This window comes from Adiantum capillus-veneris, chromosome 20 (genome assembly GCF_014529385.1).
Source record: "Adiantum capillus-veneris isolate H3 chromosome 20, ASM1452938v2, whole genome shotgun sequence".
NCBI lineage: Eukaryota > Viridiplantae > Streptophyta > Polypodiopsida > Polypodiales > Pteridaceae > Adiantum > Adiantum capillus-veneris.
Window position 1 is genome coordinate 84,323,074 of NC_140950.1, and position 25,213 is coordinate 84,348,286.

Sequence of the window (25,213 nt, forward strand, 5' to 3'; positions counted from 1 at the left end):
AATAAATCCGTCTCCCATGTGACCTGCCCTCCTCAATGATAGCTCTGAGTGTCAGAATATGGTCGAGAGAGAGAGAGAGAGAGAGAGAGAGAGAGAGAGAGAGAGAGAGAGAGAAAGAAAGAAGAAAGAAAGATTTTTAACGTCTATGTCAGGCCGAAATCGGCCTATGAGACAAATCAAATGTACATGGCGTGTATGTCATCCGTCTATCGGAAAGACAAATGAAACAAAACTGATACAAAACTGAACTGAATGTAGGTAATGGAGTATCTGAGGAGGGATGGGGCTCTATCTCTAGGGGTATATGCATGTCTATATGCTCAAGGTAGTACAATCATGAGAATGCATCAAGCTCTCTAGCTCCATCCTGTACAAATGGGGGGATGTAAGATGTGGTACATGGGCGGGGCTGGTGCCAAGGCTACCCGGATGAAAGCTGTCGGGTCGGCCCTCATCTGAGCTACTCGCTCCTCAGTGGCACGGCGCTCCCGGGCTCGGATCTCCTCGATCTGTCGGTGGTGGGAGCTCACGCCCCTGTAGCCTGTGACTCGTGGTCGTCGTCTAGCTCGGTTCACCTCCGCCTGTGGGAGTGTCACTCCTCTCTGAGTATCTGGTGAGGTAGGGGTGGCAATCCTCTGAAAGAAGTCTGTGAGCTGCGACTGTCTCCCCTCTGTCTGTGTAGCTGTGCGTGGCTGTAGTAGTGTGTCCCGATGGCTCTGTATCTCTAGTAAGAAACGTCCGAGCTGTCTCTGATCTCGAGAGTCCATGATCTCTCGGAGAGTGGGCTGTCCTCTGAATAAGGCCTCATACCTGCCTCTGATCTCAGTGTATGCTCTGCATCTACATACAAAGTGCTCCTCACTCTCCACCTCCTCTGTGCAGGCTCTGCAGACTCGCTCCTCCCTGGGAACACCAGTATGTCTCCCGATCTCAATCTCTAACCTGTGTGAAGCCACTCTCAGCTGACCAATCGCCACCCGTGAGCTATGTGGCATATATGTGTCCATATAGCGTGGTCTCTGTATGAACCCCCCAGACAATATGGTGAGAAACTGGTCTCTGTAATCTGACATCCTCGTCCCCAAGCCAGGTGACTCCCAGACTCTCCTAGTGTATAGCTGCCACAGATCCTGTCTCAATACCAAGTTTCTCTCACTGCGAGAGAGGTGAACAGATGGTGAGTGGGGGTCGTACTGGAATGGTGGTAGGCTCTCCATGTCAAGACCGTGTCCTTCAAACCATGCTCTGACCTGTGAGTACCAAGCTCTCGCATGCCCACTCTCTGATAGCTGTATAGCTGCCTAAAATGCTCTACGAGTAAGTCTGTCAGGAGGTAGCTCTCTCATCCTCTGGATGAAGCAGACTGTCTGGAATAATGCCTCTACAACCATAGGTGGTGTGGCGAGCTCGGCTCTAATAATGTCATGTGGCACTGTCTTCTTGCTGCGGAGCAAGCGTGAGATCATACATACCTGTGGCCTCTCAAGCTGTGTCCACTGGTCATCTGTCAATCCTGGTGCCCATACTGCCGCCGAGTACATCAGGGCCGGGGTGACTAAGGTGTCAAAAAGCCAGCCCTTCGTGCGGGGCTCCTGAAAGTGTGCCTGGTGGCATCTCCGCTCTAGCATGGTCAGAGCTGCATATCCTCGGGTGAGCCTGTCAGCAGCAGCCTGCCTCATAGTGAAGGGTCCTGGTAGGCTGGTGAATGTGATGCCAAGATAGACATAGGAGGTGACTACATCAACCTGTCCTCCTGCTGCTGTGAAGGTGGCAGCGCTCCTCACTGCACTGGATGTGTGAAAGATCATGACCTTGGTTTTGCCAAGGTTCACAGTCAACCCCTTGTGTGTGCTGAATTCGTCCAAGGCCTCAAGATGGCGTTGCAAGCCCTCGGGTGACTCTGAAATCAACACAATATCATCAGCATATAACATGATGTGGACCGGAGTACCTGCCAAGTCGCTCCCCTCTCCCCCTGCTCGTAGTATGTAATCGGAGATCTCGTCGATGTAGAGCCCAAAGAGTGTCGGGGAGAGTGGGCATCCTTGCTTAACACCAATGGTGCTAGCAATGGTCTCTGAAAAGCCGCCTGGGCAACGAACTCGACCCGTCACCCTCTCGTAGAGAGTATATATGGCCCAAATCATCTCTGTCGGTACCCCAATGCTGTGAAGGCGCTGGAAGAGTCTCTCGCGTGGGACTGTGTCAAAGGCTTTGCGGAAATCCACAAAGCAGCAGTAAAGCCTCTTCTTCCGCGCCTTTGCCCCATCAATGAGGCAGCGCAGAACGAAGATGTGGTCAGTGGTGGAGAAAGCTCGTCTGAAACCTGCCTGGCCTGGAGCTCGTAAACCCTCGGTCTCTGCGTAGCAGCTAAGCTGTGCCTCAAGTACTGCTCCATATAGCTTGGCCATCGTGTGGCCAATCATGATAGTCCTGTAGTTCCCTGGGTCCAGGGTGTCGCCAGATTTGTGGATAGGCACGATGGTGTGCTGTGTCCACTCCTCTGGGAAGCCCTCCCCTATAGCCCGGTTGAAGACATGTGCAATCAACGGGGCTATAGTGGAGGCCGTATAAATGATGTGCTCACTCTGTAATCCAGTGTGGTCAGCTGATCGTCTGTGCTGCATGCGGCGTATGGCCCTCTCTACCATCTCTGCTGTAAAGAAGGAGGAGCACGTGGGGCATGGCTCATGTGGCTGTGGGATAGGAGGCTGCCCTGGCACCTCATAGAGGCGCTCTGCATAATCATGCCATATCTGTGGATCCTCAATAGCTGTGGTCGGACGTGGCTCGCGCAGGGTGTGCCATGCCGTCGCGCTATCTATGCTCATGAATAGGCGGTATAGCTCAAGCTCCTGTGCCTCTTCGAATGCTCGCCGCTTTTGGCGTGTCAGCGTCTTCATATCTCGTCTGGCCTCTCTCTCTGTGATCTCTCCTAAGGCTCGCCGTGCACGGAGGCGTCGGTATAACTCTCTGCACTCATCATCATACCAGCGGTTCTGAGGCATAGTCCCGGGGGGGGGGGGAGTGCGTCCTGTGTGAGTGGTGTGTGGAAAAGAGCTAATAGCTGAAGTGTGGAGAACGGAAGAGATATGTGATGTGAGAACTGAGAGTGGTGTGGATGGGTGGATGAGGCATAGGCCATGCTTGACCTCGGCTGAGTAAAGAGAGGCTAGCTCATGTGTGAAATGGATGGTGGTGTGTGGAGTGTGTGCTGTGGAGCTATGTGGGATGGTATCTCCGGTGATGGAGAAAGAGAGGTATGTGTGGTCGGCTCCGATGGGTATGGGTGGAATGGTGAAGGATGTGATAAGGTGTGTAGCCTCCCTGGGTCCCAGAATATAGTCGACTGTACTCCCCCCTCCCTCTGTAACTCCATGTGGCATACAAGTCAGGCCCCCTGAGGTGGGCCACTGGGCCATCCCGTTATAAATAACGAGACGGTGCTGGGAGCCAAGTCGAAGTAGGTGTCGTCCGTAGGCTGTGACTGGAGCTCTGTCTGCTGTATCTCTCATAGTAGCCTCCTCATCTAGAGTGTGTAGTGCCTCTGGGTCCTCGTGGTCATATGTCTCACACTGCTCACTGCGCGTACGAGCATTGAAGTCTCCCATAAGGAAGACTTCACCCAGTGTGGAGTACTCCATAATCTCCTCCGTGAGGCATGCGTACGGTGACTCCTGCTCAATAGGGGCGAATCTGGAGCCTGTGGGAGCAAAGTAGCAAAGGGCAATGTAGACGATCCTGTCTCGTGAGAGCTCGAGGCGAATCCACATGTATCGGGCCTGTGGGTCCCGGGCAACAATCTGTAGTCTGCTGTGAAGCCCCTGTCTAAAAAGTATAGCCACTCCTCCTGAACCGCGAGTGGTGTGCTGGCGCATACATCCCCGATGTAGAGACTCCCATTGGAAACCATGTATCCATGGTAACCCTCTCTCTGGGCTCTCGTGTGTCTCTGTAAGTAGAATGATGTCTCGACCTCTCATCACCTCCTCAAGTCTCTCTGGGTGTGTCCATAGGTCTCCATTGCAATTCCAAACCGTGACATGAATCTCCTCGTGTGTCCCACAGGCCGCGAGTCCCTATGCGATGGTCTTGCCATCAATGATAACCCTACCATCTCGATATACTGCCTTCTTCCCTTCTTTGCGGGCCTGGTGGACTCTAGGCATGCACGTGCGGCGGTGATCTTGTTGCATCTTTGTGAGGTCATCATCAAGATAAATCGGGGGGCCTTCTAGCCCTCTCAAGATGACCCTCTTTCGGAGGAAAGAAGTTCGAGACTCCTCGGAGGCGAATTGGAGGATGAGAGCTCTCTTCTTTGGATCTTTGCCGGCTCTCCAAACTTTGGAGAAAGGGATCTCTTCTTCCATGTATCCCACTTTCTTGCATAAGGCTTTCCCATCGCTCTCGGGTGTGGACCCTTCTTCTTCTTTGATGCCGGTCACTCGCACATTGAGACGGCGAGCTTGTCGCATTTTCTCCTCCTCGATGGTTGTGTGTACGATGAGTACCTCATCTTTTTGGGCTTCCTCTCTTGCTACCTTCTTGATATTCTTTTTGACCACTTCGACCCATCCTTCTTTGGTGGCTTCTAATTTGTCCTCAATGCTTGCGGTGAGGGCTTTGGTGATCTCCTCCTTGAGGGCTTCCTTAGCCTCCTCTTTAATCTCTCCTTCCTCGGGGGTGAGGGATGTGATGGAAGCATGAAGGAGGTCGATTTGTGCCTTCATCTCTTCTTGCTCTTTCCTCCATCTCTCCCTCTCCTTCTCGTTCTCCCGTGCCCTTCTCTCCTTCTCCTCTTTGAGGTTTTGGATTTCCGCTCTCATGTCCTCTTTTTCTTCGTTCCATAGCTTGATGAAGGTGGCTTTCTCCTCCCTCCATATCTCTCCTTCCATCCACCATTCTTTCATGTCCTTCTCCAATTGTGCAAGCCTCTTGTTCGTGAGCATGAAGGTTGTCTTCATTGTCGATGTCGGCGTCTTGATGATGGGGGAAGACATAGTTGTATTCGGAGCTACCCTCTCTTCATATTGTGAAGAAGAGGGGAGAAGGGGAGTACGTGTATGTATGCGTGTATGTGTGTAGTGTGTGTGTGGGTATGTATCCGTGTGTGTGTGTGTGTGTGTGTGTGGGTGTGTGTGAGAGAGAGAGAGAGAGAGAGAGAGAGAGAGAGATGGCTGTGTGATCGGGAGAGAGGAGGGGCTGCGTGAGGGGGAGGCTGGGGGGGGGGGGCAGTTCAGCAGCAGGCGGCAACAGCAGGCGGGGGCAATGGCGGGAGCGACGCAACAGGGGGAGTCGGCAGCGAATGGCAGCGGTGGCAGGGGCGGCAGTGGCAGGTGGGGCTGCAGCAGCGGCTGTGCTGCGAACTGCTACAGCTGGGAGAGAGAGAGAGAGAGAGAGAGAGAGAGAGAGAGAGAGAGAGGGGAGAGAGAGAGAGAGAGAGAGAGAGAGAGAGAGAGAGAGAGAGAGAGGGATGCATTCATTATCGTGCTAGAGGCCGAAGTCACCCCATGAGACAAATCAAAAATCTTCCTCTCTACTAATTGTGTAGCACAATGCATCCAAATGAAACACTACATGACACCAAATTAGGAGCTACCTCTTTGGTGGCAAGGACAATTTCACCAATAAAAGAGCTCAACACTTTGTCAGAATTTTGATCCTGTGACTGCAAAAACCAGGAGCCATGAACAAAAAGGTTTGTCAGACACAGGCACTTGGATGACATGTCCCTAGTGAAAACAAACAGCCATACCCTGAAAATATGAAGAATCAACGGGTGCAGGCAGTTAAGTCGTTGTCGTTTGGCGGAGAAATGGCATGAAGGCATGGCCATGAGCATCAACTCCAAAACATCATTGCATCTTCCTGCAAGGAATCCTGTGTGCTCCTTCAAAGGACGAAAGAAAAGAATTACATCACACAGGCCTTTAAATCCAGACAACCCATATGTCTTCCATTTTATGCAAGTAGGCACCTTGCATAAGCCTGCCAAAACTTTGTAGCCTTTCTTTTGCACTGAGCCATCGTTGTCCTAGTGCAACCACACCCATAGAATCCATCTCAATCTAATTGAATTTACAATGGTCAACTTTCAGCAGAGAGCCTTGTGCACCTGAAGTGTAGGTTTTGCAGCTGTGAAGAGTACACTGACACTTTCGTCATCCAGTCCTCGCAGCAGAGATAGGGCCAAATCCATAAATATGCACCTGAAGAGCTCTTAAATAATCAGCCTTCTGTTATGAGTTTCCTGGTAGCCTCATTAAAGCTACACTTACCTCTTAGACGAAACACTTTCTTCTTTCCCTGGCCCACTTATGTCCATTGGCTCTATCCCTTTAAGGTGAGTGTTGTCACCAGCTTCTTTGGTTGCTTTCAAAAGCTTTTGCATAATGCTTATAAAAAAATCCTTCACAACTTTCTTCTGTGAAATAGATGCTACATCTCCAATGGTAGACTGGCCAGACGACATAGAACTAAATCCCCATGTCATAATTCTCAGTGGTTAAACAATCAAAACACAAGACATCCTCCTAACTACAATTTTTGAGTTTTCTGATAAAAAGAACCAAAGTAATTACAGATTTCGCTTTAGCCAAGCGAAAAACAAATAACTTTTCCTGAACCAGCACATACTCACAAAAACCGTATAAAAAGTGTGTAATCTAGTAAAGAGTCACGTGATACCAGAACAATGAGCTTCAACTGCTGATCTGCAAGAATGAATGCAGCTGAGTCCTTACAGCCATAATTTTACAATTTATCAAAACTGGACTTCATAAGCCCAGTCAAACCTCAGAATAATCCGTCAGTAAAAAATCAGTTTCAAACCAAAAATATCAATTATTGAACCAGATCCCCCAAGATGTCACGTGAAAAAACAACGATAAAAGCTGTACTCGAGAATAACTTGCAGAAAACACAGAAAGACTACAGTCCCTTTGCTGGTTGGTTTGAACTGAATATGTTTTCTTTTAAAATCATAACAACAAAAAGAGTCGAGGAAACAAACCTAGGGTAAATCATAATCTCGAATTGACTCCGGTGTATTTGAAGCCAAAGCACAAACTGAAGCCAACTCGGGTTGGGGTAGGTGGCTCTGAAAGGATTGTCTAAGTACACGGTCAAAACTCAATTCTGCCAATGGCCATATGTAGGTCTTCTATAAGAAAGTGTATTATTGCTGAAGTCTACAATTAGATATGTAGTCTTAGTAATGGCCACTAAGAACCCAGCAGGCCAGTCACACTGGACAATAAGATTTCCCCACTTGATATGATAGAATCTTATCAAAAGCAAAGAAACTGCTACTTTATTGATGCTGATACAATGTTTACATACCTGCAGCACTCCACGTTTCTCAGGAGGGGCGGAAATGAACACATTGAACAGAAGAGGAAGAAAGTTTCGTGAGAATGATGCAATTGCTACAATATTTGCTCTGGCAATTTTCTCTGTATAAAGTGTCTTGGCTCTCTCCTCTGCAGCTTTGTTCGTAGATGGAACACCCACGTAATCTTCAGTATTGGCACTAACATTCACAAGCTCCCCTAGCACACCTCTGTTTTGTCTGATGAGCATCTACAAGATCCACAGGTAAATCAATAACATCTGCAACTGCATGCAAAACAAATTCTAAAGAAAGAAGGCATAGTGTTCTCAAAATTGTTATTCTTGAAGAGAAGAGTAAAACCTGCAAGCCATGGCAAATGACACCTCTCAAGTCAGACTCTTCAGAAAGGATTGCTCCCATGTGTTTTGCCATCCGCCCAAAGCTTTGCGCGGTATCAGATGGAAAATTACAAAATGCTGGAAATAATGACCAAAGGGACTGCACTACAGCCTCCATCTTTTTAGAAGCAGTTGCTTTTCCTTCCATTGACAACTTGTACAGCAGAAAACAGGAACTCAGGAATTTCAACTTGCAAGCCAAATATGCACACATGGTTAAAGCGATAAATTTACTACCTTCTTCAGATCATTTTGCAGCCTTTGAATCAGAGGGAGGATCTTCTCAGAAAAGAAGCTCAACTCCGCTCCAACAATGTTTTGTCGCAGAACGGGAACCAGCCACAAGCGAGAGTTTGAAATGTCTTCACCTTCGAGGCTTAATGGAAGTAACTTAAGAAACTTTTCTGGTCCCATTGCAGAAATAGCTGACCCAATAGTTTTATGTAGCTACACAAAAGCACAAGTTGTCCTGTTAACCGAAATGTACTCTCCAAAACAGAGGCCCAGGAGACATGCTGTTACCTGCCTTCTGCAAGGTAAGTTTTCATCTGAAAGACCCTCCAATTCAGCTAGAGCTTGCACACTAGATGCCATTAACTGAAAAGAAGCATCACCTGAAACCACAGGAACTCTGTGATTGTTGCATTGATCATTACTTTAAGCAACTGTAGAATGATCTAGATGAACACTGCCAAAAAGCCCAGCAATTTCAACCTTCATACAGGAAGAATGATGTACACTGCAGAGAAATATATGACGTGCACAAGCAAGCCCAATTCATAATGTGTGCATGCACATGTGCTGTAAAGGAGATGCAGAAATTATACAATAGCTAACCTAGTTTTTCGAATAAGCAGGCTACAACTTGCAGGCAAACATCCCAAGCTGGACTGAACTGGTAACCAAGTAGACTAGATGCTGTGACACAAATCCGTTCAATAGAACTTGGGGTCAGATTCAAGGAGTTTCCTCGAGATTGCAAAGCTACTTTCCCCTGTTCAATGATGGAGTTGTCTAAGCAAGTCTGTATCAGACTTTTTAGAGAGTCAGCTGCTGCGTACACTGCTTCCTCTTGTTCAAATGCCAGCATACCTGTCAATAAATGCAGGAACAAGACATATTAGGTGCTTGCATCTAAACTAAAATATCCAGCACACAGGAGATCAATAGACAGCCGACACAGCAGACCATTGAACCCACAGAGCATGCCAGCTAAATTGAATTTGTATATGCTGGAAAAATGCACACACGCACACACATGACCCTTCTCCCAAGTCACAGCTTCAAATGCAACACATTGCACTCACTATTTGTAAGCAGTGGCCATATTTGGCACAATGGAATTGTAAATAGTTTTTCTATTGCTCCTCACACATTTTAATTGTCCTGATTTCTCTGTCATGTACAGAAGCTATCACACACAAAAAGCACTCACTTCTGCACTCATTGCTTCTAGAATGCAGATTGTTTGCTTTTGTATTATCCCAAAATGAACCAGTTTTTTTCGGTTTTTCTGCACAAAGCAGATCCTTCTATTAGTTGAAATATAGCCCATCAGTCTACATCAACCCCCTATTGAGAGAAAAACATGTAAAAGGAGGAGAGACTCCCAAAATTGGACCAGAACATACAATGTCTACATCACAAAATGAGAGGGGGAAGAGTCAAACAGGTAGCCGATACTACCAACAGAGGCCAAGCTCCACCATAAAGAAGGGTCCTAGCCACCAGAGGCTAATGAAGGCTTGGTGCCACCTCTTAACCTGATCTGAGCTGCTTTAAATGCAATTGTACTGTCCTCTGAGTGTATGGATCAATTCGTGCTACAAGACCCGAACTGTCACTACAAGCATGTCAAGCCGCCCCTCCCAACACTCGTATGCACGCCTTGGTCCAAGTCTCTCAAGGAAAATCACACACGGAGCAGATGAGGAGGCATGAGCTACTCCCATCTGCGAGAACCCCATGCATTGTGAATCGTGATATATAGAGCTCCTGCTCGCTAAAGAGTCTCTCCTCATACCTGAGGCATCATTTGTAGCGCTTAAGAGTTGAGCTGGACCAATAAATCTCTCTCAAAAATGGGAATCCAGAATGGAGTATTTATCCCGAGATGGCTCAATGATAGCATACTCGTCCAAATTCTGTGCAATCATAGGCAAGCAACAGATTTTGTGAAGGTTGAAAAGTTCCTTGCATCATTAAACTGCACACGGTGCACGTCACCTATAGACAAAGTAAGGGGAGAATAGAAGTTGGGAGAGCTTGTACAAACAGTTGCACTTCTGTCATAGTGTCTTGGTACTCAAGTTGTGGCCCTTCCCCTTTAATTTCCTCCACAACTAGTATGTTCTTCCTCCTCAGCTCATCTAAGTTGACCTGCTCGCTCAACAACCTTTCCTCAGCTAGGTCTACCTACACAACAGCCTCAGCAGCGTCATCCCGTCACAAACTGGTGACTTGGCTGCTGGCTGCCCAGTACACACACACACACACAAACCCTCTTGGCATGGAACAGTCCTTGGCTGGCAGCAGACTGCCCCGCTGGAAAATGATGACGTGGCTGCACCGTATGGTCATGCCCGCAAAACGCAGCGCAGATCTCAGAATTCCGTACAGTGACGTGGCAGATGGTACGGACGGCAGCAGACCTGATTTTTCTCTACGCAGGGCAGCAGTTTTTAATTTGCTTTTTGGCTACGCATGGCAAGGCTGAAAGCTTACGCAAAATAAGGGGCAGTTTTTTGGATATAAAATGCTCTATTTTTTAGGGCTTTTAACTGGAAGCTTTTGGGACAGCTTTTGGGGCTCTGCTTTTGGCATCCCTTGTAAGTCTTTAAATTAGCAGTTTGGGCTCTCCTCACTTCTCAGAGCATCTGGACGCGAGTCTGAGAGTGAGTCTCGGCAACTTGCTTGTACTTTGAGTTGCAGATTAATACAAAAAGAAATACCGAAAGGGGCGTCAATTTTTGGGGCCAATATCACTAGGCACGGAACTCCGCCGGGCCAGTGTCAAATCATTGTGAACTGTGAACTGTTTTGAAGTGATTATTTGGGTGTCGCGGTAGATTCTCGACTTGGGAGTGTCCAAGTCTGTTACAGTGGTATCAGAGCGCAGCAGATTTCTCTTCTACGGGAAATCCGATCCCTTTTACGCGGCACTTATGGCTTCAGTGTCACGTGACACATCCAAGCCTATGTGTCCGTGGACAAGCTACACCATAGCAGGGTTCTCGTCAATCAAGTCAGTTTAGATTAGCAGTGATCTGGCACTTTTGTGAGTCTATTCGTAGACCGTGCATGCCCAGTCACTTAGAGTAGATGCATATCCTCTGGTTGCATAAGCATAAGCATAAGCATTTCCATCAGATTCCATCAGAGTCAGTTTGGGGATTTTTCAAGTGACTTTAGCCTATTTTTCCCTATATTTAACATTTTTCACTTATTTATTAAGTGACTTTTGTTGGGTACTCAGTAGGGCAAATTGGGTAAGTTAATAAATAAGCAAACCCAAGTTAGACAAATTGGCAGATGAGCCAAGGAGCACAGCAGGCTACCAAGCAATAGGTGTTCCCTCCCTCTCTCAACAAGACCCTCTCCAGGCCAACTTGGTGAGGCCCCTTCCACCCGCAGCCATCAGCGTTTTGCTTCTTGCATACCTGGCATTTCCATCCCCAGCCACCATCCCATCACTCTCATGCTCCTGGCGTTTTCCCCTAGCACCAACATCAGCGATCTCAGCCCATTTACTAACGCTAGCAGGACAAACCCATTCAACGTTTTTGATCATCATTGGGACCCCTTTAGACCAGCGTTTTCAGCATTATAGTACCTGCTGTGCCAGCGTTTTCAACCAAGGAAACCTCTCCAAAAACGCAGCCTAAAGAGCAGGTAAACCAGCGTTTTTCATCATCAATTCAGCCCCGACCAAGACAGTCATTTTCAGCCATAAAGAGGAGTGAAATACCAGTCATTTCAGCCCCCAAAAGTGGCACAGATTCTCAGCCCTTGCCCCTTTGCGGCAGATAAAGAAGCATTGATTCCAGCCCTAAAGTCTTCATCGTCTTCATCGACATAGTCCCCGTTGCATCAGTCCATTGCATACGCATTGTACACCTTTGTGCAATCAAAGTAGACCGCTCTCGCCAACGAGAGTGGGGCCTTCGGAGGAGGGTTTTACAACCTCTTAGGTGTCGTATCTCTTCTCTCTCCTTCTCTCAGTCTCATTGACTTGCACGCACAATATCCACTCACTTTGTTCGTGATCATAGCATTCTCCATAAGACGGAAAGCTCTCTCTTTCCCTAAGAATTAAAAGGAACCTTGAGCAAATAAAGATCACTAATCTTGAGAAAATACAACATTCATTCCGCTGCACCTTACATTGGTATCAGAGCTTTGGAAAGTGTTCTGCATTACTCAAGGGAAGAACCACAAAAAAAAAATTTGCTTGCTGCGGTCGCACGAACCCAAGTTCGCTTGGGCGTGTCGATCCCTAATGGTGTTTTGTTGAAGAGTGACGGGAATCCCAAGAAAGAAGGGCTTGTCCAGCCTCCCCTTGTGTCTCTTTTCACTCATTGAGAGCGGACCGTGCACTTAGCGGCCGGCCAATCGACGTGAGGTGGGAAAAAGTAACCTTGGTGTGAGCGCAAGGCCGCCAAGGGGTGCGCCCGCAGAAAGGAGTAGAACTCGGGTGAAGAGAAGATCCTTCTCCAACGCGATTTGCAAGCGAAAGAACACCTCAAGAACCTCAAGAACCCAAGATTCTCACGAATCAAGGACCTCAAGAACCTCAAGACCCTCAAGAACCCAAGTTCCTCGCAAGCTTAAGACCCCAAGATCATAGTGCATGGTCGTCACCCAAAGCGGAATGGATACTTCGCATACAGGTGATGAGTATGAGAGAGGCGTCCAAGACTCGTCCCCACCCGGAGATGATTTCTTCAACCCTCCCCCTTCGCCATCTACGCCACCAAGTGCACCAGACCCTATGGAGGCAATGATGAAGCAGATGATGGCCATGATGGATAGACAGGAAGACAAGCGCCTTGTTATAGAACGTGAGCGCGACGCAAGAAAAGAAAGAAAAGAACTAAGGAAGGAAGAAGCGGCAGCAAGAAACGCAGAATTGGAGGCCGATCGTGCTGCTCATAGATTGGCTATGGAGACCGAGCGTGAAGCTCGACGAGAGCTACGCACTCAAGAATTGCTTGCCCAAGTTCTCACCTCGAAGACGGAACCACCCAAAGATCGTGGAAGTTTGTCCAATGGCGCAAGCCACGATGCCGATTCACACAATCCAGTCACGGAGAAGTTGACCTTCAGTAAGTATGACGGTAAGATGGATACTATTGTTATTCATTCTTGGTTGCATCAATTTAATGCTTATTTTGCAACAACTAAGAAAACAGGCAATAGCAAAGTTTTGACGGCAGCTATGTATCTTGCCGGCGATGCCATTAATTGGTACCAAGCATGGCAAGAGGCACAGCTAGCCGCGCACCTAGAGGCAGCCGACGATTTCACGCCCCCCTCTTTTAGTTGGGCTGATTTCCAAGACAAGCTCACGGCGCGGTTTATGCCACCTCAATACCTTGCACAATTGAAGGGCGATCGGCGAGCTCTCACGCAAAACGGTATGCCGGTTATGTCTTTCTCTAATCGTGTTTTGCAGCTCGGCACTCAATTACGCAAATCGGATGCAAAGCGCAAGGAGGCATTTCTTTACGGATTGGACGAGTATATCAAGTATGATGTCGAGGTACTCGATCCAATCGATCTCAACAAAGTGGTAGCAATTGCTCTCGCCCCAGAGATGAAGCACAACAAAGGAAAGCCTAAGGAAAACAAGACTTCTCAAGGAACATCCCAGAATTCTCAAAACACACAGAATGGTAAGAACGGAAAGAATGGTAAGAATGGTAATTCTTCTAGCCCTTCTTCATCTAATTCCTCGGAAAAGAACTCTAACAATGAATCTAAGGGTAAAGCTAAAACACCTGCAAAACCTAAGCTAACCCCTGATGAAAAAGCTTCACAAGGAATTATAGGAGAATACATCACGGCTGAAGAACAAGTGATATATGCTAAAGAAGGTAGATGTTTTCAATGTCACGTCAAGGGGCACATTAAGAAGGCCTGTCCTAAGACAGTCCCACCTAAAGAATCCAAGGCAACCACAACTAGCACAAACTCAGTCACAACACAACCTACATCTTCTCAAGACTCTGACACACATTGATGAATCTCTCTTGAAGTGTTATGGTCATGTAAAAGGGCAGCGTTTTATCATATTGTTTGATCCAGGCAGTATGCATGATGTGATTAGTCCCCTTCTCGTTGAGAGAGCCCGCCTAGAGGTTAGTCAGAAAGCTCCTCTCGAGGTTTCTAGCTTCGCTCCCGGTATGGACTCTCTCATCACAAAGGAGTGCCTTGATGTGCTTTTTACCGTGCAACAAGCTTCTTTTCGTAGGAAATTTCTAGTATCTCCTCTCTCAAGATGTGATATGATTTTAGGCATTAAATGGTTTCGTGAACTTGATGCTCACATTAAATTTGGTGCTAACACGATCACTTTACATTCCGATCCTGATTCCCCCCTCATCATTCGTGTTGAGGAGAGCTTGCATTCTTTGCCTCTCATCTCGCATGTACACGTAAAGCGTGAATTACGACGAGGAGCACAAGCGGCATTCATTTATGCTGCTCCAGTTTCCCAGAGCATTCAGGCTCCAGGTAAGTATTCGGAGTTGTTTACGAAATTTAAATATCTCTTTTTGCAGGATGATCTTCCACCTCGTCTCCCACCCGAGCGGCCGGAGGACCATCGCATCGAGCTTTTGGAGGGAGCGCAGCCGGTCAGTAAGGCTCCCTACCGTTTGAACAAGTCACATGAGGAAGAATTAGAGCAACAACTCACGGAGTTGGTGGCGAGAGGATTCATACGTCCTAGTGTAAGTCCTTTTGCTGCCCCTATTTTGTTTGTTCGCAAGAAGGATGGTTCGTCTCGTTTGTGTGTTGATTACAGGGCATTAAACAAGATGACCGTCAAGAACAAGTTTCCGATGCCTCGCATTGAGTATATCCTCGATAGGCTCAATAGAGCAAAGGTTTTCAGCAAGGTCGATCTCAAAAGTGGATACCATCAAGTACAGGTATTCAAAGGCAACATTTTCAAGACCGCCTTTCGCACCAAGCGAGGGCAATGGGAGTATATTGTTATGCCTTTTGGATTGACAGGAGCCGTGGGTACGTTCAATCGTCTCATGGTAGGTCGTTTCGGCTTTTGGCATCCCTTGTAAGTCTTTAAATTGGCAATTCGGGCTCTCCTCACTTCTCAGAGCATCTGGACGCAAAGTCTGAGAGTGAGTCTCGACAAATTGCTTGTACTTTGAGTTGCAGATTAATACAAAAAGAAATACCGAAAGGGCCGCCAGTCTTTGGGGCCAATATCTCTAGGCACGGAACTCCGTCGGGCTAGTGTCGAATCATTGTGAACTGTGAACTGTTTTGAAGTGATTATTTGTGGTGTCGCGGTAGATTCTCGACTTTGAGTGTCCAAGTCTGTTACATCCCCTGTTGCCAATGCAACATGAGCTTCTTCTTCTGCCTTTGGTTGGTCGCGGTGATCTTCAAGCATTAGTCTAAATAGCACATAAAACTAGTAAGGTATTTGACAAGGCAACATTTTTACTCATGCACGGGACACTTGAAATCTTTCTTCCTGTTCATGAAAACTGTGAAGATACTTTCTGTAAGCATGTGCTTCTTTGACGAGTCCGAACTGATGTCAGAATAATGAACGAATGAAATGCCACCAACCTTAACCATATATATGTTACCTTCATAAGGCCAAAAAGTCTGAACTTAAGAATTATAAGAGAGGCTAAAACACACAAAAGAATACAAAAACAAGGGACGCAAGAAAACGGATAAAGAAAAGACTTAATCATGTAATTTGTTACTAAACAAGGTAGATAAATACAAACCATTATTCACTTGAAAATGCTTTTAGCAAAGGCTTGAGCAAAAAAAGTTAAAGAAGCTTACGTGACTAAAATTTCAAAAAGTACTCAAATTTAAACAAACAAGGATAAGTGTTATAGGCAGCGGAAGTGATTGATGGTGTGCGCTCAGGATGAGTGCTTAGTGTGTACTCAAGGTTCCTTTTTACTAAATGAGAGAGTTCCTTTTACTTCATGAGAGATGTGCAAAGATGAGAGAGAAGAGAGACTGATACTGTGAGTGAAGGTTCTGTGACACGACCTTCCCAAAATAAGGCTAAATGTCACTTATTAATAAGTTGATGACTCGTTAATAAGAGGTGTCATATGTAGTTTTACCTAGGCTTGGTACTAATGGAAACACTTCCCAACGCCTACACCTAGTAGACGGGGGTTGTGCTCTTATGCAATCAAAGGGCATGCAACAACACTAAAGTGCCTAGACATGCACGTCCTGCGTACACTCTCACAAGGATGCCAAAACACTTCCTAGGCTGTCCTTAACCCTAGAAATAGGACTTAGTTTGTCCACACGCACATAAGGCTAGATGTGCACGTGACAATAAGACATCACAAATGTAAGGATTCTAGTTGCTAATCCTTCATTAATTACTTAAACTCATGATTAAGATTGAACTGTACTCGGAAACAAGACTCAGAAGACTCTGTGTTGATTGATTGAATGTGTGATACAAGGGCTCCTTATATAGAAGACGAAGAGACAGAAATGAAAAGACGTGTCTCCTGGTGAAGAGATATGACTTTAAACGTAAAGACGCATCCTTTCGGCGAAGAGCTGCAACCATTGGGCGAAGAGTCGCAACGGTAGAGCGAAGGGGTGTGACCAATCGTCGAAGGAGTGTAGCTTTTGGCGAAGAGGCACATATTTGGGGCAAAGGGGAGTGACCATCCAAGCATAGGGGTCCTCCTTGGCATGACACTTTGCGTATCTGCAACTAAGAGTGTATGTAATACTGCAAATAGTCACAATCGTGACATTCCCTCCCATTTCAAATGAGAGATCGTGTCAAAGAAATGACTTCTGATGTTGATAGAATTCTCGAAAAGCATTGAATCTTCGAAAATCTTCAGTCTTTGAGTTATCTGAAACCTTGGGCTTGAACTTTTGCTTCTTGCGAAACCTTTTTGCTTTGATTGCTAAATCCCATGTCATTGCATTGTTCAAGTCTTTTGAGAAGAATCTCGTTTAATCAGGTTGATTGCAACAAGAGATTGATCTTCAAATTCTTCATGCGATGTAAGACTTCTGATTCAAAATCTTCTAGTAGCTGCAAAATATTTGGGAAAGAGGAAATCTTCTCAAGATACTCTTCAAATGGGATAACTTCAACTTCAGTAATCACTAGAGAGGATTTTGTCTTGAGAGTGTAATCATCATCCAATAATGAATCCCAAAATTCTTCAGAGTCATCTTCAGAAACTCACTTCATCACTTGCAATTGGCATATCATCATCTGGCAAAGACTCAAAGAAAGCATAGTCGTCTTCAGACTCAAAATCTGCAACCATGTCCTTATCTCTGTCTGGTAACGAAGTATCACTTGGAAAAGCTTCTTCATCAATAATTATTTTTGGATCTACATCGAGATCATATTTGCTTCATAATCCACTGTATCATGTTGTTTGACTTGTGCATGTGAGGCTTGAATCACTCGTTCCGCATGATAAAGCCCGTGTAAAATCCGTTCACGTCCATCTTTGAACAAATTGATAGTATGTCCTCGAAAGCTAATTGCTGGATCATATTGGAGTAACCAATGCTAACCAAGAATCATGTCGTAATAAGATAGAAGCATAACTTTGAAATCCAGTTGATCTGCATAATTTTGAATACAGAACTGCACCTGTCGAGTTGTCTCATCACAAGTTAAAATTGATCCATCTGCTAATTCCACATCATATAAGTGAGATGTCTTTTGAGTTGGTAAGCCAAGCTGTTGAACTATTTGAGTGCTGATGAAATTATTAGAGCATCCGCTGTCCACCAAAATGTTGATGGAACGACCATTGAGAGTTCCAAGAAGACTCAAAACTTGCTTTGAAAGAGGCTCCAAAACTGAAGAATTGCATTGAGAATGCTTCATAAGAATAGTCATATCCTCTGAGACACGAAGTGTAGTGATCACAAATTTTCCTTTATCCTTAGCAGAATCTGGTTGTTCAGCATTGGAATTTCTTTTCAAATTAAACGGATTTGGTCTCTTTGGACATTGATACCATCTATGGTCACCACCGCAAATTGTACATAATCCTTCATTCTTTGAAGTCGAAGATACATTTGACAAAGAGCCTTGCTGAGTATTGGAATGCCGATCTTGAGAAAAATCACGTCCTTTACCACGATCAAGTGGAGCATTTGAAGAAGATCTGCTTTGAGATTGTCGATCTTGAGAATAGAAACTTGAAGCTAAATAAGGCTATGTTGCTTGCTGTCTGAACTGAAATTGATGGCGACTTTGGCTATAGATTTCTCTGCGATCGCATTGAAGATCTGTCACCAAGAAGAAAATTTAGTTTAGGGTGCCGATTATCGCCAAGACGCTCCACATAGGCAATTGCAGCATTCAAGGTGGTAGGGTTGTATTTATGCACATCGTCCTTTAAGTTGGGTTCGAGCCCGTCGATAAAACTGAGGTTTATCAGAGGGACTAAGGGTCTCTATCTCCAGAGTTAGCCTTTGGAACTCTTTGATGTACGCGGCCAAGGAACCTGTCTGGCTTAGGCGGCGAAGAGAGGACCGGGCATGAAAATCCGCATTGGCAGGCTCAAACGCCTTGCAAATAGCACGCCGGAATTTATCCCAAGAAGGTGTATGTTTACCATCCAACCCATCATTGCCACCAAAGAAATGTTGCGTCTTTGAGCAGAGAACTAGCAAGTGCAACTTTTTACTCTCGACTAAATCTGTGTTTGATAAGTAAGCCTCTATTTTGAAGTTTGAACAACCATTGGTCCAACACGCGCTTGTCGCGGCAACCATTATACGGTTCCGACAATTTAACATCAAGCTTCTTTTGTGTAGCATTAAAAAAATATATATATAGAGTGATTGAAGTTCACGATTGTTTATATCATCAGTTGGATCTGGTTCGTTTGGTTCGTCCGTTGAAGCTTCGGAAGGTGGTGGAGAAGCAGCATTAATTGCCCGAGAAGTCGTAGGACGACTCCAAAAAGTATTTTGCGTATGCATCTCATCCAAGCAAGTGTGAAGTGATGCGAGGCTTGTGGAAAGTATGGCCATCTGCACCTTGATAAGAGTAAAGGCGTCGTCAGATTGACCACCTCCTCCTAAGAATTTGGCATGGTACGCCTCAAAGGGAACTCTCGAACAAATGTAGGTTCTAGTTCGGAAACGGGTTCCGAGACGGGTGCTCCGAGCAAAAACTCTGTTCCGAACGGGTTCCGGGCTCTGGGGTCGGGTAATAATCTCGAAGGATCTACCACTTCGGGTGCAAAATGTTTTTTTTTTTAACAAGAGAGTAGTGTTCGGAATTCGTCGCCGGCTATGATGGCAAAAAGGCTCGCGCGCGCAAAGTGTACACAAGGCCAACGCGGGAGAGTGGAAGAGAGAGTGACGCCGGCAATAAACGAATGCGTGAATTCATGTTGATCTGGTGGGTTTTCTCTTTGTTTTTTTAAGTTAGTTTATTTGGGGGTTTATATGATCAAGTGAGTGAGTTCACATGGGCTTTTTAAAAATTAGGTAAATTTTGGGATAGGCAAGCCAAGTTTGGCCGTGCACCTCCAACGGACAAAACACAAAAGTGAGTTTCTAAGACTAAATTTTCAGCCAGCGTAAAACTAATCTGTAGCGTAAGTTTTCAGCCAGCGTAAGAATTTATCCAGCGCTGAAATCAGCCCAGTGTTTCAGTATGGCAGCGTTTCAACTGAGTGGTGCGTCGCTTCATAAGAAAAGGGGGGCAGGCTGCCTGCTGTGAGTGTGTTCGCATAAAGGGGTGCGAGAGTAGAGGTGCAATTCAACAATCAGCCCAGCGTTTCCAGAATTCAGCCCAGCGTATGTCTGAAATTCATCCCACAAAGAGGTGCGCAAAGGGGTACATCTCCTTAGGGAAAGGGTGCGAGCATGGGCGAAGGTGTGGCTGCCTGCCAGGTCCGTGCCCTTTCACATGAAGGGGTGTATGAGAGCGGGCTCAAAGGGTTACCACCCAAGGGATGGGACACGTGAAGAGTCACCAACAGACAGGTTCACAAATGCACCGGGTACGCAGCCGAGACACATCAGTGTTCTGTTCTTATTTATATAAGTGAAACAGAAAAGTGCGTTTACCTCATGCTCATGTATGTGTACGTGTACCACCTTTCTTCTGCTTCCATACAACTCCGGTAAGGGGGGGTGAGGGTAGCGGCGAGGGTGAGAGGCTCACAACCTCGGGTCCCGGGAAAAAAAATTGCTAGGATACCACTGTAAGGACTCTAGTTGCTAATCCTTCATTAATTACTTAAACTCATGATCAAGACTTAAGAAACTTGAACTGTATTCAGAAACAAGACTCAGAAGACTCTGTGTTGATTGATTGAATGTGTGATACAAGGGCTCCTTATATAGGAGACGAAGAGATACAAATGAAAAGACACATCTCCTGGTGAAGAGACATGACTTTAAAAACGTAAAGACACATCCTTTCAGCGAAGAGCTACAAACCAAAAACCATCATCTCGAGATCACACTGGGTGGGGGATGTGCGACAACCCAAAAACCAATAGTTTTGAGCCGGTTGACAAACGCACATGAAGCCCCACAAAAGGTCTCCAGATCCTATTGGCATATGCAAGCCTCAAAACCCAACCTCCTGTGCAATGAGATAGCTACTCAGTACCTCGGCACAGAATAGGAAGAGGGAAGGAGTAAGGGGGGCCGCCCTAACAAACAAATCTGATCAATGCAAATCTTGGTTCTTATCACCCTACCAAACCACTTAACTTGGAGCAAGACTGTATAATTCCATGACACCTTGACTCCAAGACTTAGAGGATCATGTACTCATCATGATCCCCTCAAGAATGCTCCAATTAGCATAGCATAGGCTTTCTCAAATCAAGCAGTAAAACAACAGGATCCTCATCCTACAAGTGGACTAAAGTGACCTCCCAAAAGGCACCAATGCTGTCAAGCATATGCTCCAAAATCCTATCTATGTAGCATCCCAAGTCAGCATACGCTATCTATGTAGCGTGTAAAAGTTCCCCAAGTAAATCCTTTGCCAAATCTTGTAGGCTGAGTCGAAGACCGTAATCAGTCACCACTGTCGTATGTCATCCGTCACACCACCCTCCTTGGAAATAAACCCTCTTTCGACCTCTACTGCTGACGTGAGGCCATTCTCACGAGGATAGTTGCTAAAAGAGAGAATCCCCAAAGGATCATACAGCTTAGCCTCTGACAATGGTCCTTCCACGATAGCTCGCATGCTATCCGTGTCCCACAGTCCACTATCGAATGTAAGCCCACACCTCAGCCCTAGAAGCATCCGTGCTAGCCAGAGGTCCATTGTTGTTTAAAAAAAAAAAAATCTAGAAGTTTGTAGCAATCTCTATGATCTCCTCAAGCTCCACTTTCATGCTGCCATCTCGCCGTCTGAGCTAGCATAACCCTGATCGAGAATGACAAGCGCAAGAGCATATCCCCCAACAGAGTCCCATTGAGAAGCTTGTCGATGAAAGGAAAAATCATGTCGTCACTCCTCAAACTATCCAGTCCAGCCCTGGCTCATCTATATCGTGCCAGTAGGCCCCAGAAGTATGGACAACGGAAGGGAACATATCCAAAGTGCCCCTTGATAGCCAAAAAATATAAGCATGAACACATGATCTGTAGCTGCCCCCACATACAGCAGGTGTGATCCCGGAAACTGCCAAAGTCACAAATTCATGATGCAATCTGACCTGCATAGAAGCATATATATAATATATTGCCTCCCACGCCATATGAGCATGAGGCATAGCCCAAAACAGTGTCACATCTCTCTTACACACTCTCATCCAAAATCCGGAGCCCAAGCATCTGACTCGCTCCAACGTGATCCCAATTACCGATGCATAATCAGAGAAGGAATAGCCGCCGAGAAGCACTCTGGAATCCCACGCATATGACTTACCCCAGTGTGGTCCCTACTCAATAAGAAGAACTACCAGCACATAATGGGATAAGGAAGAGCCATCAAGATGGAAGTGGAGTCCCCTCAGTCTCGAAGGAGATCCCCAGCAATAAAGCTATGAATGTGAGAAAGGTTAGTGGCCCCAAAACAGCAATCGGAACAAGATAAATCCAAGTTCCCCTTCTGGTGCACAAAGGCTCTGTGTGCCATACATCAAACGGCCACAAGGCCATACACAGCGCCTCCCAGGACACAAGCTCACCCCCATGCAGCATTGTGTGGCTGCTGCCAATCCTTTCAATAGGCTCCTAGAGCATATTAAAACTTAAAAGCTCCCCCAACACATGAATGCTCAACAGTAGGTAAGGCATCTGCGATCTTTGTTCCCAACTCTGCTCTCAATTCGCATGATTAAGAGAATAGAAGTCTGCAATCTTTCCCTACCATAAAAAGGCCAACTCTGAGCCAGCCCAAGCACAATAACTCCTCTATCCACAAGGGCAATGCCACAAGAAGTCCGCAATATTCATACATACATCACCCTAGGCTCCCAAAGTGCTAAATGCTGCAGACAAATGTCTCATATTGATTACCCACGATCCAACAAGTGACCACATCATCAAATGCCACTCTTACATAGGTGATGCACCTTACTCATCAAACATTAATTGATCCCACAACCAAGCATCTTCGCAAATCCTACCTCAATCTACTACGAATCACACGTGGGGTCCACCGAGTCCCCCCTACACATAAGCAATCCTCATTGGGAACGTGAACCAATTGGGGGGCAGTTGGTGGACATAGATGCACCCACATCCACATCCCAACCAGGAAGCACGACAAATAATAAACAATAACAGAGGAGCCTAAAGAATAAGCACTAAGGGTCACCCGCCAAGTCAGACCTATTCAGGTAACCATCGTGCAACCAAGTGCCTCTAGGCTAGCACACATGCATACCAAGACTCATCTAAGAGATGACCTTCCACTTTCCCCCAGCTGACAAGCATGCCTAAAACAAACAAACTCGTTAACATTATAGTCGTAATAATGGTATATACTTATATCTTTCCAAGGCCGAGCATTCATATCCAGTTTAATTAGGTTGCATACAGTATAAATGTTTTTGACAATGTTCTCGATGCCAAGCCAAGAAGCAAAGGTTAAATGCTCAACAATATAGACATAACCTTGGGTCATCACCAAATGCGTACTGTAAAGCCATCTTTGTTAACTACAAGCTTAGCAGAAGTACTTTAACAATTTATACCTGCTAATGACTGGAAAATTAAAGGAAGCTTCAGCGCACAAGATTGTGAATCTAATGAATAAAGCTTCTCCATGCCCTTCACAAGAATACGAGCTGCAACCATGCTCTCATCACCAGCTTTCTTCTCTTCAACAATCATAGCAGCGAGCCTTTCTAGCAGATTAGAAAGAGCTGCAGCAGGAATTTCAGCATTGAGATCTGTGCATAAAGGCTGCAGAGTATTGAAAATTTGCCTTGATAGAAAGGGTTGCTCGAGGTCCAAGAGCTTGTTAAAGATGGACAAAACCTTTCCAATGGACTTTCCTGACAGCAAAGGCAGCAAAAGCTTCAAAGCATTTAATAAATACAGAATCTGAAGAGCTTCTGTAGTTCCAGATTTTCCTGCAGCTTTGTCAGCAGAATTTCTTCCTTTGTTTTGGCTAACAGCCAAAAAAGACCTCTCAAACAAAGAGACAACTGCCTCACTTGCCATGGTGCGAGATGCTGAGTTCTGAAACTTGCGAAGAGCATCTGCTGAGCATTCATGAGCCCTCTTCCGCACCTGCATGGGTACAATTGACAGTCACTTAAAATTCCATAAAAACTTGTAAACTCCCTTATATTTTAAAACAGAGTACACGCTTAAACCTTACAAAGTGTCGACTGTATTAACCGACAATAAGAGGAAACTCATAGGCGACCTTCTCAGTCCATATTAGGATAAGTGGTAATAGAGGAGGTACTCATTGAGCTATAAATCGACAACAGGTGAAAAGTACTTTTGCTTTGGACAGTTAAAGAACCAAATGGGACTTTCAGCTCATGGGAAATAACAAAACTACCAACACACTGGAGGCTTAAAACGGTGTGCCCTCTATTAGATGGTATATTGTGCGTTTCCCAGAGACTTCAAAGGTAGAGATAGTTGTGAATCCAAGCTATACTTCACAAGAAATCAGTGACCCTAAAGTGCCGCTATCCACATCTCTGGTTGAATATTTCATTATTAGAAGTACTACCGGGTCCAGACTCCAAATTATAGTATGGTCAAAGTCAGGTTATCAGTTACATACAATACACATATTTGCAACTTCTTCTTCTCAAGAGTAGCACAAAACCCCAGAATCTGTCTTATTCAAGCCGAACCAACACCCCAGAGAGCTCTATGATGCATGCAAGCACGAACAGAAAAATTGCATAATTACCAAAATGCATCGTACCTTGGGTCGCTGATCCGAGCAGTAATTAAGAAGAATGTTAAAAGCAGGAGCAATGCCCAACCAATCAGCTGTATCAGCTGCCTCCAAAAATGCTACAACGCAATTGAAGGCAGGCTTCAGACCCCCAGAAGAGAGCTTTCCACTGCTGATAATGGTAATCAGCAACATGAGGCAAGGAGAGCTCTTGGACCGAACCACAGGGGGGGAGATTTTGGGCAGGGTGATGGCAAGGAAGGTGCAAAGGGCTGTAGTGACATGGTCGTCACTCTCGTGGGAAAGGTTACTCGAGTGCTGGCGATCGAGAGCGGACATAGTAGCTGCAAAGTATGCAGTAGGGGTGGGGGGCACGCCCTGTTCCTTGATGACCTCTGCCATGGCTGCCACGACAGCGCAGAGATGGCGATGCTCGAGAGCTACAGAGTTCTTGTACCTGGAGATGACCTGTACAGACAGGTCACCCTCTTGTGCTGCTGAAAGTTCTGTTGTGTCCATGGCTTCCTCGACAGCCATTGCCACCTTCTCGCTGTTGTGCCGTCGACCTATGTAAACCTCTTCGATAAACGTAGGCTGTGAACCATCGGCAATGCTTAAAATTTTCTACTCTTTTGATAGCTCACAGCCAAAATGCAAATCTTTAGTCAAAGTAGAATGAGCAGTAGTACACACTCTCTTGCTAGCCCTTATTGACATAGAGACTAGAGCTACTGCCTTAAAAATCCTCATCAAATCCTAAATGATACAAGGTAAAATGAAGCAAGAATAACAGGGCTAAAGCGGTTATATCTATACATGAAATTCAAGAGCCACCTACCATTCATTGCCTAAAGGACATGCTCTAGAGAGTTGTTACTTGCCACAACCAACCACACC

General features: G+C 45.8%; 1 protein-coding gene across 1 annotated transcript in view; it reads right to left on the bottom strand.

Annotated features, from left to right (window-relative positions):
* Positions 1-24,942, bottom strand: part of LOC147432847 (ARM repeat superfamily protein) — a 95,700-nt gene extending 70,758 nt beyond the window's left edge. The window contains exons 1-12 of the mRNA XM_086492633.1: positions 24,344-24,942; positions 23,145-23,685; positions 8,569-8,823; positions 8,254-8,345; positions 7,969-8,178; positions 7,694-7,885; positions 7,342-7,581; positions 6,279-6,457; positions 6,116-6,209; positions 5,978-6,034; positions 5,756-5,890; positions 5,600-5,668 (exon numbers count right to left, since the gene is read on the bottom strand). Of these exons, the coding sequence (XP_086348759.1) occupies positions 5,600-5,668; positions 5,756-5,890; positions 5,978-6,034; positions 6,116-6,209; positions 6,279-6,457; positions 7,342-7,581; positions 7,694-7,885; positions 7,969-8,178; positions 8,254-8,345; positions 8,569-8,823; positions 23,145-23,685; positions 24,344-24,853 (2,574 nt within the window). The 5' untranslated portion in view covers positions 24,854-24,942. The remainder of the gene's footprint in view (positions 1-5,599; positions 5,669-5,755; positions 5,891-5,977; positions 6,035-6,115; positions 6,210-6,278; positions 6,458-7,341; positions 7,582-7,693; positions 7,886-7,968; positions 8,179-8,253; positions 8,346-8,568; positions 8,824-23,144; positions 23,686-24,343) is intronic.
* Positions 24,943-25,213: the final 271 nt, after the last annotated feature.